We start from the raw sequence: 16,249 nt of genomic DNA, 5'->3' as shown, positions 1-16,249 counted from the left end.
TCTTCAAGATACCAACCTTCAGCCTGACCTTTCTTATCGAGAGCATCCGGTTGCGGTTCTCGGGGCGACTGAGCGCAAGACCTGTAACAAGACTGTCAAATTTCTCAAAGTGTAGTGGTCACACCATTCCGATAAAGAGGCTACGTGGGAACGCGAGGACCACCTCCATTCTGAATTTCCGGAATTCTTTCACATGTAGATCTCGGGGCGAGATCTTTTTTGTAGTGTGGGAGAATTTTTAGTGCCTCAAGTGTAAAGCGTTCCCTTTTTGTAACCTTCCATGTGGGACCACCTTGACATTTACATGAGAGCTAGCTATGCATGTATGATTTCATGTGTCACCTTGTATTCTTCTTTTTCTTGCATGCATCCATGCCATACCATTCTTACCATGCCTTGTTTTGCTTGCATCTATACCTTGCCATGTCTTAGTGTGGAGACTTGTGATTTCATGTTTGTGTGGCTTGTGTGGAGTGGAGCATGTGATAGTAAGTGCTAGGTTTCAAAACCATCTTCACCCCCCCTCTCTCTCTATTTCCCCTATGTCAAATTTCACCTCTTCCTTTCCCCTTCTAAAAATGCCCATGTTTTAGCTTAGAATTGTGGTGGGTTAGTTGTGTGAATTGCTGGTTTTTTTTGGGTGTTTAAAAGGGTGCAAACAATTGCAAAATAGACCCCTATTAATCTATTTTGCAAAATAATTACTTGCACAAAAAATCATTTTGGTATTTTAGTAATTTGGGGTATAATTCCCTTGTGCCCAAGAGTATTTTGTTTCTATTTTTCTTAGGCCTTAGATTTTCTTGGGGATTTATTTGCTGTGGTGGTGTTTAAAATTAGCAAAGGGCCAGGCTTCCCTCTTCTCTCACTGGCGTTGTGGCCCAATTCCACCCTGGCCCAAAGCCTCTTCGTGCGAGGAGCCCACTCACCGTCCCTCGTCTTCCTCCTCGCGACGTCACGGTGTACGACCGACGCTCCACCACCGATCTTCCTTTCCCCTTGATCTGGTGGCTCCAAGCGTGCCTCCCGGGGTTACTTAAGCGGCCGGCCCTCCTCCCCGCAACCCTAGGACGCCGTTTTCCCCTCCTCTCATCTCTGGCGCCGTCGGGAAGGATCCTGAGTAGAGCCACGCCATGGTCGGCTCCAGGTGAGCTCGACGCCGGCAGATCGGCGCCCCTCCTTCTGCCCCAACCGGTTCAAGAGGGTGCGGTGGTCCACGGGAACACATTCCCGTCAAGACCGAGTGGCGGGAGCGGCTACTTCGTCGGCCTCGTCGTCCTCCTCTTCCTCCTCTACGGCGGCCGTCCTGTTGCACCTCGTCGACGACAGCTCCGCCACCACGACGAGCGCCTCTCCTCCCAACGCTAGGTGAGCGAGACCGTGCCCTCCTCCTTGTTTCCTCTTCGTTTGGCGCGCCGGGCCTCCTGCTCGAGGCCTGCCGAAGTTGCACCGGCAGGTGTGTGGTGGTGATGTGTGGTGTGTTGTGCTTGCTGGTGTTGCGACATGGGAGCCCTTCCTCTGTTCGTGTAGGCATAGACGCGGTCTGTCGTTGAGTCCCCGCAGCTCATGCATGCGAGTACAGTCAACCAGCTCGGAGAGCTCGTCGCCGGCGCCTCTTTGCAAGCAGAGCAGGGTCGCCCCCTGCCTTTTCTAGACTACCTGTTCAGATCGCCCCTATGGGTCAGTAGCGAGTGCCAGGTCTGCTGGTTGGCGCCTTGCGCGCAGAGCAGCGTGACGCGGGTTTGAAACCCCTCCGGTCCTTTTAATTTTTCGCGCGACAGTAGTATCCTTGGCAGAGCTAGGATACGAGGGCTACTTCGCCTTATATGATGAGATTCGTGTGCTAGTGCAGTGGTAGCGTCTGTGTGATGTACCAGGGAGCTCCTGGGTTCGACCCTAGTGCACTGCCCCCCCCCTTTTATTTTATTTGTTGATGTTTAATTCTTTGTGTTTCCTGCTGCACCTTGTGCCTACATGTTGTTGCAAGAGACATGTGCATCTCATTTCCTTTTTTTCCTCTCCAACACATGTAGTAGTGGTGGCAACACTTGTTTGTGTGGGGATGTGAATGTGTGCATGTGGTGTATACCTGATGATGCGTATGTGGTATACATGGAGTGTGTGGTGATGCTAGTATAAGAGATGTATGTAGTTGCATTTAGTAGAGCATTGTAGCTTGTTTCTTGCTTGCAGGTTTGCAAGCTTGGTGATGTTTGTGAGTTGCACTAGGATCCTTGTGCTATGCCACTTTTCAGTCTTAGAGGAGTTGTGTATGTGTGGATGTGAGATTGCAATGTCTTGTTCATGAGCATGTTGTAGTGTGGTGTTTTGTAGTAGATGTATGTGTGTGGATCAGCCCCTTTGCAAGTGACTATGCACCTCCACATGACCATATGTGAAAGGGCATGATGTCTTGTGCGTGTGTGATCAACTTGGTAGATGAGCTTGTGGTGTGGATGTGCATGACACATACATGGGGTCAAAACCCTCATGTCACTATTGTCATTGGGCACATGAACTAGTAGCTATGTAGGAGTTGATCTAGTGAATAGCACATGAATTGTTGCACTATTCACTATGTAAGATTATTGTAGTTTCTTCCTTCCTAGTTTGTGGTCACTTGCTCCAAGCAAGTGCATGCATACTTTATATGTTTTTGGGGTAGAATCTCCCAAAGAATACATTGGTGAACTTAGTTTTGACATTGGGATATTATCTGGAGATGGCATATTATCTTTTTCTTCTATGTTTAGGGCTTGGTTCCATGAGTTGTGGTGAGCCTTTGTGATAGTTTCTTGGTTGTGGTAGTAGAGGGTGACCCCCTCTACCACATGTTGGTTTCAATTCATGTTTTGGAATCCATGTGTGCAAGTTGTTCTGATCCAAAGTAGGCATGTGGCTGAAATTCCAGATTAGTGAAAATCTCACATTTTCACTAAGTCTGAGAATCTGTTTATATTTTCTTCTCCTGTTGATGAGCTTGTGCAGGTCAATGTGTTATGATCTAGCCTTAGATTTCAACTGGAAAGTTCGACCTGATATGTTTGTCTAGCTCCCTGTAAAATTTCATGTCATTTGGAGTCCTGTAAATATTGTTTTGGCTGCTGTCAAAATGCTTCAGAGCATAGACAGAAAGTGAGAATCTGGAATTTTCACAAAGTCCCTGAAAACTGATATTTTGGGCAAGTTTGCAGCCTTGTATCTTTCTGTGTTTAATTCCTTTTTGTGTGATTGTTGCTTGTGCTTGTAGTACTCTTGGATAGCTACAGCCACATATATTGGTTGTCACATTTCGGTGGCTGTAGGTGCTTTGCATGTAGCTCACAAAGTGCTATGATGCAGTTTATGGCAGATTCTGTAGTTTTTGTCATTTTGATGTTTATGGGTGCTTAGTTGATGATGTGATGTTCTTACTTGCTCCACCCCATTCATGTTGGTTTGTTTTATGTCTTGGCTACCTGGAAATACCAGAGTTGTGCCATGTGAGTGTGTGGTGATGATTTTGACACGTAGGGCTTCATATCTTGTTTTGTTGATTCCCGTTGATCCATAGCTCCGATTGTAATGTTATTTATATGCTTTTGCATCGTTTTCTCGAGACGCATCTGATAATTTCATTCTCATGCATGTCAAAATAGATTAGGATGCAGTTCTGTCCAGGAACATGTATTCACTCTTTATGCTTGTGCTAGTGATAGAAATAGTGATGCATGCTCATATTCATCTCATGCATCATGTGCTTGTTGCATCTTGAGGTGTTGTTGTTCATTGGATATTATTCCTATGTTGGGTAGCACCGGGATCGGAGAACGAATACGTGGATTCAGGAGAGTACGTGCAGGACGAACAAGAACCATTCCAAGCTGAGGATATCACAGGCAAGATGATATGACCTTGATTCCATCTCTAGACTTGTTATACTAGATTACGTTTCCTTGTCATATGCTCGCTGCCTACCACTAAAATAATTGCCTCTTGATATGCCATGAAACCAAACACTTACCCCTTCCTAGCAAACTTGAATGGCTAAGTAGGCTTTGCTCAGCTACTAAGGTTAGCGTTGCTAGTTGCGGGTGCTTTGTCTCATGTGATAACATGAGCTTGATATCATTATCTTAAATTCTGTTATTTAATTAATGCACCTATATACTTGGTAAATAACGAAAGGCCTAGCCTTTTGCCGGGTGCTTTGTTCCGTTATTGCCGCCATAGTTACCGGCTACTGGTGTTTGATTCCATATTGATCGCTCCTAACACGTTCGGGGTTGTTATAGGGACCCCCTCGATAAATCGCGTAGTGTTAAGACTTGTCCGGCAGGACCCAACATTGGTTTTAATTTGCTAATCACTTAATAATAATCTGCATAGGGAATAGCTAGCTCGAGGAATTTAATCAACAACCCAGGCCAGTGCTCCTCATGAGTGTTGGTCCACCCACCTAGCAGTCGGCAAGACCACCCCAAGGAAACTTGAGGTTTGGTCCTTGTCCACTTTGCATAGACGGTGTTGTCCTGAGACTGAGATACGCGGCTCTTATCAGGGTCGTCGACACACCGGGAGGTCCTGCTAGTCTTGTCTTACCTTAGCGATATATCTTGCATATAGGAATCCTGGTGAAGCTTTGGTTCTCCCTAGAGTTGAGGTTTTCTAAGGAATCCGACGAGATCACAAGATTCGTGATAGAGGATTACTTTGCGGCCTGTGTACGTTTGTGATGGACTAGTTGGAGCACCCCTGCAGGGTTTAATCTTTCGGAAAACCGTGCCAACGGTTATGTGGCAACTTGGAATATTTTGTTAACATCCGGTATTAGATAACTTAAACAAAAGCAAATAAAATTGCCAACCGTGTGCGTAACCGTGACTGTCCCCTCGAAGATCTCTCTTCGATCGGGGACACGGTGGGGTTATGTTTGACGTAGCTAGGGTTCAGGATCACTTAGTGATCAAGTATAATCGACCGCTAGCTTAGACCACCTTCAAACATGTTCTATGTAAGGTAGCCACCATATCAAGCTTAGGATGTTGCAACCTTAAACACTCCACCTATCCAACCTAATAACTTGACTAGTTCTGGCACCAAGGTCTTAGATTGCTGAGTCCCCGTGGCTCACGGATTCCTCCACAATTCCAACAGGTTCAGGTACCCCAAAGACACGTGATCCCGACGGCACGCAGCTGGCGTGGCAGTACGATGAGGAGACTGACCGCCTGTACGTGAACTATCCAGGCGATTGAGGCTTGGTCGTGATCATGGGCCGGCATGCAGGGTAGCATAGCATTTTCTCATGTTTGTAGTCCGTAGCGGAACTACTTTGATTGTTTGCGTGATGTACTCTGATATATTTATGAGATGGCAATTGAACCCCTGATTGTGAGTCTGTTATTATTATGTATGTGCTATGATACCTTGTTTGCGAGACGCTTAGATGCACTCCTTTCCAATTCGGGGCCTCGATCCCCAGATTGGAAAGGACCGCATCTTAGTCGTTACACCCACTTATGATTAACCCCTCTCACAAGCATCCGCAACTACGAAAGAAGAATTAAGACAATGTCTAACCATAACATTAAACTAGTGGATCCAAATCAGCCCTTTACGAAGCAACGCATAGACTGGGGTTTAAGCTTATGTCACTCCAGCAACCCATCATCTACTTACTACTCCCCAATGCCTTCCTCTAGGCCCAAATATGGTGAAGTGTTATGTAGTCGACGTTCACATAACACCACTAGAGGAAAAACAACATACAACATATCAAAATACCGAACGAATACCAAATTCACATGACTATTATTTGCATGACTTATCCCATGTCCTCAGGAACAAAAGTAACTACTCACAAAGCATAATCATAATCATGATCAGAGGTGTAATGAATAGTATCAAGGATCTGAACATAAACTCTTCCACCAAGTAATCCAACTAGCGTCAACAACAAAGAGTAATCAACACTACTAGCAACCTTACAAGTACCAATCGGAGACGCGAGATGAAGATTGGTTACAAGAGATGAACTAGGGATTGGAGAGGAGATGGTGCTGATGAAGATGTTGATGAAGATGCCTCCCCTCCGATGAGAGGAGTATTGGTGATGACGATGGCGACGATTTCCCCCTCCGGGAGGGAAGTTTCCCCGGCAGGATCGTCCTGCCGGAGCTCTAGATTGGATCTGCTCAAGTTCCGCCTCGTGGCGGCGGAGAAACCACGAAAAAGCTCCGCCTTGATTTTTTCCGGACGAAACCCTTCATATAGCAAAAGAGGGGGGCCAGTGGGCCGCCATGGTGCCCACAAGCCCGGTTGCCGCCGCCACGGGGGTAGGCCGTGGCAACCAGGCTTGTGGGCCCCTGGTTGCTCCCCTCTGACACTTCTTTCGCCCAGTATTTTTTATAAAATCCAAAAAAAAATCCCCGTTGATTTTCAGGGCATTTGGAGTTGCGCAGAATAGAGCACTCAGACTTGCTCCTTTTCTAGTCCAGAATTCCTGCTGTCGGTATTCTCCCTCTTCAAATAAACCTTGCAAAATAAGAGAGAAAAGGCATAAGTAAGGTTCCACAAAGTGTAATAACAGTCCATAAAGCGATAAATATCAATATGAAAGCATGATGCAAAATGGACGTATCATCCACCACCACCTACTCTCAATGAGAGCCATTAGAACGAAACTACACTTCCACAACTCATTATTTGAGAGAGAGAGAGACACCTACTCATGTGTTGATATTCTATCCCTACCATATAATACTTGATTTCTAGCCTCCTCTAGTTGCTTTCCACCCAATACTTCTCTTCTACCAAGACAAATTCTATGAGAGACTATATTTTCAAGCACAAGAGCAAGGAGTTCATCATCAACACATCTATTACCTTTTGGAGAGTGGTATCTCCTAGATTGGTTAATATGAAATGATATAGATAAAGTAAATCGAATTAATATGAATCAACCCAATCGTTTTATCCTTAGTGGCAGTAATACAAATATGTGTCTTGTACCCTACTTTATCACTAGGATATAGAGCACCGCAAGATTGAACCCACTATAACACACCCCTCTCACTAAAGATAGATCAATCTAGTTGGCCAAACCAAATCAATAGATCGAAGAGAATTATGAAGCTATCACAATCATGCATTAAGAATTCAGATAAGATTCAAATATATTTCATGAATAATCTGAACATAAACCCATAATTCATCGGATCCCAGCAAACGCACCGCACAAAATGATTACATAAGATAGGTCACTGTAACATCGCGGTTATCATGGCAATGAAGAACATAGAGACAAAGGTAGCCATGTAGGTAATTACTACGGACTAGTAGGTCCGTGGTGAACTACTCACACATCACCATGTGAGCAGCAAAGTTGATGTAGAGGCCCTCCGTGATCGATCACCTCTCCAGATGGACACACGGCAGAAGAGAGACTTGTGGTGGCGAAAAAACTGTTTCGGGAGGCTCTATAGGGTTTTGGGGATAATTAAGACTTTATAGGACATAGAGGGGCATCGGGAGCCCAGGGAGGTGGCCCCAATCCATTAGGGCGTGACCACCCCCCTAGGCGCGCCTTGTTGGCTTGACACCACCCCGTGGGGCCTCCGGCCTCCTTTTGAAGCCTCCAGGTCCTTATTTTAACCAGAAAAATCGTCAAAAAATTTCGGGGTATTTCGACTTTGTTTGGTATAGTATTCGTGAAAAGCCAAAAACATGCAGAAAAAAACAACTAGCACTTGGCACTGGGTTAATAGGTTAGTGTTCAAAAATAATATAAAACATCAAGTAAATGCCTAAAAAGCATTCTAGAATCCAGCGCAAAAAAACATTCTAGAATGATAAGATAATAGCATGGAGCAATCAAAAATTATAGATACGTTGAAGACATATCATCGATGGCGCTGGATGTCATGTGTGAAACTATGTAACAAGCACCCCCCCCCCTCCACCCCCAAACGATGAGTAATGCATTGAAGCCCGCATGCCATCTCTACCCCTGGCCTCTAACTCAATGGTCTTATGATGGTCAAGTAAAGGACGTGATACACATGCCTACCTTCTCTGACTTAACACCCCCCTCTCCCTCTCTTTCTTGTGGTAATTTATATGATTCATATCTCTTAAAACAACATCTCATTTTTAATATATATTTTTATGTATTTGAATTCCCAACGTCAAGTTTTAAAACAAGCTAAACCTTGGATACATTTCAAACACGTCTAAATTTTAAATGTTTCAGTTAACCTATTTCACTCAATCTACTTCACGGTGTGAAGCAACCTTTTTTCCTATTATTTAACAAGACCAAATATCATTATGTGAAAATGATATTTGTGCAGTATAAAATAATTATTATTTTTGAAATGAATGGGATTTGATTTTTGAATTGAGTGAAGTTAGTTTCTAGAGAAAAAAAAGACAAGTCTTTTGAATATGATAACTGAAATGTGTTTATTGAAATAATTAAACCGGGCTTTTGAAATGGGACTTTTAAAATAATTGAAATGAGTCTTTTGAATAATTCATGGGACTTTTGAAATGATTCAAATGTATAAAAGGTATAATTACTTTTATGCCCCTAGTTGTCTCCCACTCTATTGTTTTACCGCTAGTTTTCAAAAACCATCGGATAAAAGAATAAACGCTCAAAAGGTAAAAATATTATTATTTTGTATTTAAAACAAGGAAAACTCTTACCTTCTACCGACGGATCCGAACCTTAAAACAAAAGCATAATATTTGCCTCATCTTTTAATTAAGAAGATAATATAATTCGTTTGCTTTACAAGGATCCCTCATACAGCACGTGGTCAACTTGCAAGACCCTCCGCTAGAGTTACTACTTTCCATTGTCTGGGCTGGGCGCCGGGGCGTTAGCTCCGCAAGGGATCTTGGGGTAGACGTACCCGGAGGTGTCCACCTGCGCGTTCTGGCAGCGGGCCACGGTACGTCCACCGTCCGCCGCCGTGATCGCCACGGAGTTGACATGGATATCGGTGCAGCTGCCGCTCTGGCTGCAGTAGAAATCGACTGCCGTCTTCTCCGTCGAAGTCCCGTTCAGGTTCGTGTACGTTATGTTGCTCAGCGCCACCGCCCCCTGCAATAAGTTCAGCCCCAAAGAAGAAGACGCACACACGTATCCTTTAGTAGCTGCTCCTCCACACGTGAATATATCGTCCAACACTCAATCCACAAATATAGTAGTAGTACCTTATGAGAGACGTGCCCCTGATCTTCGTAGAACTGGTCGATGATCACCGGATGGTCCACGTTGGTGAAGTTTATGTTGGTGAACGAGATGGACTTGGCGTAACCTCCCCCGCCCTGCAGTGCGAAGAAAATATATAATCAGCCGGCCGTATCAGCTTCTTTGTAACGAAAATGCCGGTGGCAATACTACTTTTGAACTACCTGCCACGTCTTGATCCTTGCTCCGTTCGTCGTGTTGATGAACTGGACGTTTATCACGTCGATGTACTCCACGGTCACGTTTGCGCCCTCCCTGCCCAGGCTCCCCACACTAGCCAAGAAACCACAAAACCCGGCCATCACGCCATTTTACGCCTCTTCTTGGAGTGCATGTTAAACAAACAGAAAATGCAGATGGAAGAAGCCTCCCTTCCCTAGTGCAACCCTTTGTTACCTTACACCATGGCCGGGGCCGCAGACGATTCCGTCGACGGTGACGAAGCGGCTCCCGGGGCCGATGGAGATGCAGTCGTCGCCCGTGCCGATGGTCGAACCGGTGATGTGGACGTCTTCGCTCCGGTCGACGTGGACGCCGTCGGTGTTGGGGCTGTCCTCCGGCGCGGTGATGGTGAGCTGCGTCACGTTGACCTTGCCGCTAATGCTGAGCCCGATGTGCATCTGCGGGCTGTCCTTGCTGCTGAATTGGCTCAGCTCCACGTCGGTGCAGTTCATGACCACCAAGGCCTGTATTGATCGATGTAGTGATACGTGTGCAATGAGGTTACATGCACGTCATTTATGCTAATTACCTAGCCACTACACTTGATTTCTATTACAGTATATATGTTTATACTGACCGTCGGTGCCTTAACCACACAATCCTGAAAGAAAAGAACAATAATAGGTGAGTGAAAACTGATACATTCGTCGGTTTAAGGAAATATATCGACCATTAAATACTTTCTCTTCGAAGAAGATTGGTAAATCAAAAGGCACTTGCCAAATGCAAGGAGGAATTAAAAAAATAAAATCCTTAAGAGTTAAGTTAGGCTTCCTCACATCATTATCGGCTTTGCATTTATCGACCCACCACGTCTGGCCTCTGCCGTCCAGCAAGCCGGTGCTGTTGCCGGTAACCGTGAGCCCGTCGACCAGGTAGAACATCAGCCAATGGTTCTTCTTCTCGCTCCATGCGCTCGCCGGCGGCGCAGTAATCGTGCCCATGACCTGCGACAACCAAAGCAATAGTTTTCCTGGCCGTACGTGAAGCCAAACCACATCCCAGATCAGGGAAGACGGAGGAGCGGTGCGTGCCTGGACGGTGATTCTGGTGGAGGCGCATGGACCATTGAACCTGATGAGGCCGACCAGGAATGACTTCGCCGCCGGAACGAGCAGCGTCGCCGACGAGCCAGTGGCGTCGCATGCCGCCGCCCATGCATCCACGAACGCCTTGGTGTCGTCCGTGGTCCCGTCGCCTAGAGCACCGTAGTCCTCGACGTTGAACACGCCGTCCACCCCACCGGCGGTGGCGACGAGCACACCACACCACGCGAGGCCGGCGAGGAGCAGGATGGCCGTGCAGAGGACGCCGATGATACCCTGCAAGATTAAGTAAGCAATGTCTCAGAGACACACACACGCATGCATGCACGGTCAATTGATCACTGATGAATCTGAACATCTCAGCTCGAGCAAACTTTGCCAAATGCACTAATACACACAGAGCGTGTACCATCGGCTCGTGAAGAATTGTTGTGGAACCCTCGCTGTAGTCTCTCTCTGTGTGTGGGTGGAATCAAGTGCCAAGCTCTGTTGGATACAAGCTAATGTTTTTGCGAGGAAAAAACGACGGGAAACATGGGGGGTCGGTATGTATATATAATATGTGCACCCCGCACCGACAGCGGAAGCGCGGCAACTTTCCTTCATCATTCAAACAAAGAGGCGGCACCGTTTGTTTTGGTGTTGATGATGAAGATTGCCAAAGTGAGGTTTCGTCATGCATGTATCTTTCAGCGCTCACCGTTACACATAGTACGTTATTTATTTCGAGAGGATCGATTCGTCGTCGTGTTCTCGTGCGGACGGAATGAGATCGATTGAGTGACAGATTCGTTATTTATTTTGAGGGGCTGGGGTGATACGTTCGATCACGCAGATATATTACCGATTCGTCCCAAATTGAATGCGTACACAATTTCGGTAAGTAGACGTGTGTACTGAATTCATGGAGGCGTATCCAAAAGTTAATGGCACCGATATTTCTCCTTTAATCGCGATTTTGCGGACTCTGATCGCGTTGCTAAAATGTGGCCGCTCGTGGTTTTGCATTTACGGGGAGCTTGATGTTGTATCGGATTCCGATCGGCATGGTAGAGATCTATGGTAACTTATCAAGCAAATAGCAAAAAATATCACACTACGGACTAGGTTACAATAAACTCTATCATTTTTCTTAATTTTTTAAAATGCTACCGTAAATTTGGTTCACTGTTCCAAAAAGGTCAAATAACCGAACGGTTATATTTTAAGCGCGGTTTTGTCATATAGGGCCCGCCCGTCAAATCCACGTGTGCTCTAGCTGACGGCGCGTGTGTTGAGGGTCGTTAGGGCAATGCCATTCCGACCAGGTCAAGACGACCCGAGCCAGCTGACCCCCGCTCACTCTGTCTCCTCTCTCTGCCTCGATCTGGTAGACCTAGGCGATGGCGGCAGGAGCAGTGAAACCAGTCGACGACGACAACACTATGAAGGGAGGTGGGACAGGGGGAGAGGGCGGAGATTTTTCGAAAGTGGATAACTGGCTGGGCAACAGCAGCTTCGCAACGCAGCCGTCCGCAGCCTACATTTCCGGCACTGCCACACCATATCAGTGATTAATTTCAGTGGTTATTGATCTGTTTTGATGATGACATTATTGCCCAGCAAATAGTGTCTCCATTTCTTTAAAGTTTCCAAGATTGCCAAATCCTCATTCTCATAAGTAGATAAAGTAGCATTTCTAGGGTAGAGAAAGGAACTATAATATGCTAGAGGCTTGCCTTCCTGCATTAAGACTTCTCCAATTCCATGACCGGAAGCATCAGTTTCCGGGGTGAAAGGAAGTTTGAAATTGGGAAGTGCCGGTACTGGAGCAATTACTAATGCTTTATGTAAAAGTTTGGAAAGCAATGCCATGTTCGTTTGTCCAATAAAATTGTCCCTTCTTCAAAAGATCATGTAAAGGCGTGCAGATAACCCCATAGCTCATGATGAACCTTCTATAATATCGAGCTAAGCCCAAAAAGCTTCTCAACTTGGTGACATCAGTTGGTGTAGGTCACTTCTCAATTGCTTTAATTTTGTTAGGGTCAGTGGATAAGCCTCACGAGAAACATCATGGCATGTGTACTTCACCTTTGCCACAGCAAAAGCACACTTGGAAAACTTTGCAAATAGCTCATTCTCTCTTAGCACTTCTAAAACCATTTTGAGATGTTTTATATGTTCCTCAAAGATGACATTATAGACCAATATATCATCAAAAAAGACCAATACAAACTTCCTGTTATACTTGGCAAAGAAAAAATTCATAAGGGCTTGAAAAGTTCCTGAAGCATTTGATAATCCAAAGGACATAAGCAAATATTCAAAGTGCCCAAGAAATGTCCTAAATACAGTTTTATGAATATCTTCAGGGTCCATTCTAATCTGATGGTAACCAGATCTCATGTGCAACTTAGAAAACACTTGTGCTCCATGTACTCGCCAAGCAAATCCTCAAGAACTGCTGTTGGGAACTTGTTTTTAACTGGCACTATATTGAGTTTCCTAAAATCAATGCATAGTCTCATTATGATATCTTTCTTTTCAACAAGATAGGGGCTGCATAAGAACTTTGATTGTACCTTATGAGATTTTTTTCCAACAAATGTGTGATCTCTTTCTCCATTTCTGTTGTTTGATGATGTCGCACTCGGTAGGGTCTAGAATGAGGTGGAGTGACCCAAGGTAACAACTCAAACTTGTGATAGTGCTCTCTAAGGAAGAAGTTTAGTAGGTTCAACAAACACATGTTGGTATTATTCCAATAGTTCGTTGACATCAGTGGGAATGCAGTGTTTGTCTTGAGTTTCTGTCACAATGCTATTAATTTGTATCAAGAATTCTTGTACCCCTTTGTCCAGTAGTTTTACTACTTGTTCGGCTAGTATTTCCACTATGCCTTCACTGGAATTGTATATAGCATCAATAACTATTGTTTTCCCTTGCACGGTAAAACTGAATTGATTTTGACGAATGTCAAAGGAAACTTGACTTGCTATTTAAAGCGAAATGAAGAATGTTCTAACTTCAATATAGCCATTTGAAATGAGCAATTAGGTACCACTGCATTAGAAACCAGAATTTTGTTGGAAATATGCCCTAGAGGCAATAATAAATTAGTTATTATTATATTTCTTAGTTCATGATAATCGTTTATTATCCATGCTATAATTGTATTGATTGGAAACACAATACTTGTGTGGATACATAGACAAAACACTGTCCCTAGTAAGCCTCTAGTTAACTAGCTCGTTGATCAAAGATGGTCAAGGTTTCCTGGCCATAGGCAAGTGTTGTCACTTGATAACGGGATCACATCATTAGGAGAATCATGTTATGGAATAGACCCAAACTAATAGACGTAGCATGTTGATCGTGTCATTTTGTTGCTACTGTTTTCTGCGTGTCAAGTATTTGTTCCTATGACCATGAGATCATATAACTCACGGACACCGGAGGAATGCTTTGTGTGTATCAAATGTCGCAACGTAACTGGGTGACTATAAAGATGCTCTACAGGTATCTCCGAAGGTGTTCGTTGAGTTAGTATGGATCGAGACTGGGATTTGTCACTCCGTGTGACGGAGAGGTATCTCGGGGCCCACTCGGTAATACAACATCACACACAAGCCTTGCAAGCAATGTGACTTAGTGTAAGTTACGGGATCTTGTATTACGAAACGAGTAAAGAGACTTGCCGGTAAACGAGATTGAAATAGGTATGCGGATACTGACGATCGAATCTCGGGCAAGTAACATACCGAAGGACAAAGGGAATGATATACGGGATTATATGAATCCTTGGCACTGAGGTTCAAACGATAAGATCTTCGTAGAATATGTAGGATCCAATATGGGCATCCAGGTCCCGCTATTGGATATTGACCGAGGAGTCTCTCGGGTCATGTCTACATAGTTCTCGAACCCGCAGGGTCTGCACACTTAAGGTTCGACGTTGTTTTATGCGTATTTGAGTTATATGGTTGGTTGCCGAATGTTGTTCGGAGTCCCGGATGAGATCACGGACGTCACGAGGGTTTCCGGAATGGTCCGGAAACGAAGATTGATATATAGGATGACCTCATTTGATTACCGGAAGGTTTTCGGAGTTACCGGGAATGTACCGGGAATGACGAATGGGTTCCGGGAGTTCACCGGGGGGGGCAACCCACCCCGGGGAAGCCCATAGGCCTTGAGGGTACCACACCAGCCCTTAGTGGGCTGGTGGGACAGCCCAAAAGGGCTCTATGCACCAAGAGAAGAAAAATCAAGAGGAAAGGAAAAAAAAGGGAGGAGGTGGGAAGGGAAGGGGGCTCCCTCCCACCAAACCAAGTCCAACTCGGTTTGGGGGGGGGGAGTCCTCCCCCCTTGGACTCGGCCGACCCCCTTGGGGCTCCTTGAGCCCCAAGGCAAGGCCCCCTCCCTCCCACCTATATATACGGAGGTTTTAGGGCTGATTTGAGACGACTTTTCCACGGCAGCCCGACCACATACCTCCACGGTTTTACCTCTAGATCGCGTTTCTGCGAAGCTCGGGCGGAGCCCTGCTGAGATTAGATCACCACCAACCTCCGGAGCGCCGTCACGCTGCCGGAGAACTCTTCTACCTCTCCGTCTCTCTTGCTGGATCAAGAAGGCCGAGATCATCGTCGAGCTGTACGTGTGCTGAACGCGGAGGTGCCGTCCGTTCGGTACTAGATCGTGGGACTGATCGCGGGATTGTTCGCGGGGCGGATCGAGGGACGTGAGGACGTTCCACTACATCAACCGCGTTCTCTAACGCTTCTGCTGTACGATCTAGAAGGGTACGTAGATCACTCATCCCCTCTCGTAGATGGACATCACCATGATAGGTCTTCGTGCGCGTAGGAAAAATTTTGTTTCCCATGCGACGTTCCCCAACAGTGGTATCAGAGCTTGGTTCATGCGTAGATGTCTTCTCGAGTAGAACACAAAAGTTTTTGTGGGCGGTGATGTGCGTTTTGCTGCCCTCCTTAGTCTTTTCTTGATTCCGCGGTATTGTTGGATTGAAGCGGCTTGGACCGACATTACTCGTACGCTTACGAGAGACTGGTTTCATCGTTACGAGTAACCCCCTTTGCTCAAAGATAACTGGCAAGTGACGGTTTCTCCAACTTTAGTTGAATCGGATTTGACCGAGGAGGTCCTTGGATGAGGTTAAATAGCAACTCATATATCTCCGTTGTGGTGTTTGCGTAAGTAAGATGCGATCCTACTAGATACCCTCGGTCACCACGTAAAACATGCAACAACAAAATAAGAGGACGTCTAACTTGTTTTTGCAGGGTATGCTTGTGATGTGATATGGCCAACGATGTGATGTGATATATTGGATGTATGAGATGATCATGTTGTAATAGATAATATCGACTTGCACGTCGATGGTACGGCAACCGGCAGGAGCCATAGGGTTGTCTTTATAACTAACGTTTGTGCTTGCAGATGCGTTTACTATTTTTCTAGGATGTAGCTTTAGTAGTAATAGCATGAGTAGCACGACAACCCCGATGGCGACACGTTGATGGAGATCATGATGATGGTGATTACGGTGTGACGCCGGTGACAAGAAGATCGTGCCGGTGCTTTGGTGATGGAGATCAAGAAGCACGTGATGATGGCCATATCATGTCACTTATGAATTGCATGTGATCTTAATCCTTTTATGCACCTTATTTTGCTTAGAACGACGGTAGCATTATGAGGTGATCTCTCACTAAAATTTCAAGACGAAATTGTG

General features: G+C 45.5%; 1 protein-coding gene across 1 annotated transcript; it reads right to left on the bottom strand.

Moving 5' to 3' along the window:
* Positions 1-8,825: 8,825 nt before the first annotated feature.
* On the bottom strand, positions 8,826-11,013 carry LOC123430658 (polygalacturonase ADPG1-like). Its single transcript, XM_045114510.1, has 8 exons — positions 10,919-11,013; positions 10,498-10,785; positions 10,243-10,410; positions 10,041-10,064; positions 9,638-9,927; positions 9,406-9,514; positions 9,205-9,318; positions 8,826-9,091 (listed from the first exon to the last, which is right to left on the bottom strand). The coding sequence occupies exons 1-8, from the start codon at positions 10,919-10,921 to the stop codon at positions 8,834-8,836; spliced, it is 1,254 nt and encodes a 417-aa protein (XP_044970445.1). The 5' UTR covers positions 10,922-11,013; the 3' UTR covers positions 8,826-8,833.
* Positions 11,014-16,249: the final 5,236 nt, after the last annotated feature.

Source organism: Hordeum vulgare, chromosome 2H (genome assembly GCF_904849725.1).
Source record: "Hordeum vulgare subsp. vulgare chromosome 2H, MorexV3_pseudomolecules_assembly, whole genome shotgun sequence".
Classification (NCBI taxonomy): domain Eukaryota; kingdom Viridiplantae; phylum Streptophyta; class Magnoliopsida; order Poales; family Poaceae; genus Hordeum; species Hordeum vulgare.
The sequence above is the reverse complement of the archived record's forward strand: the minus strand, read 5'-3'. Positions and strand labels throughout refer to the sequence as shown.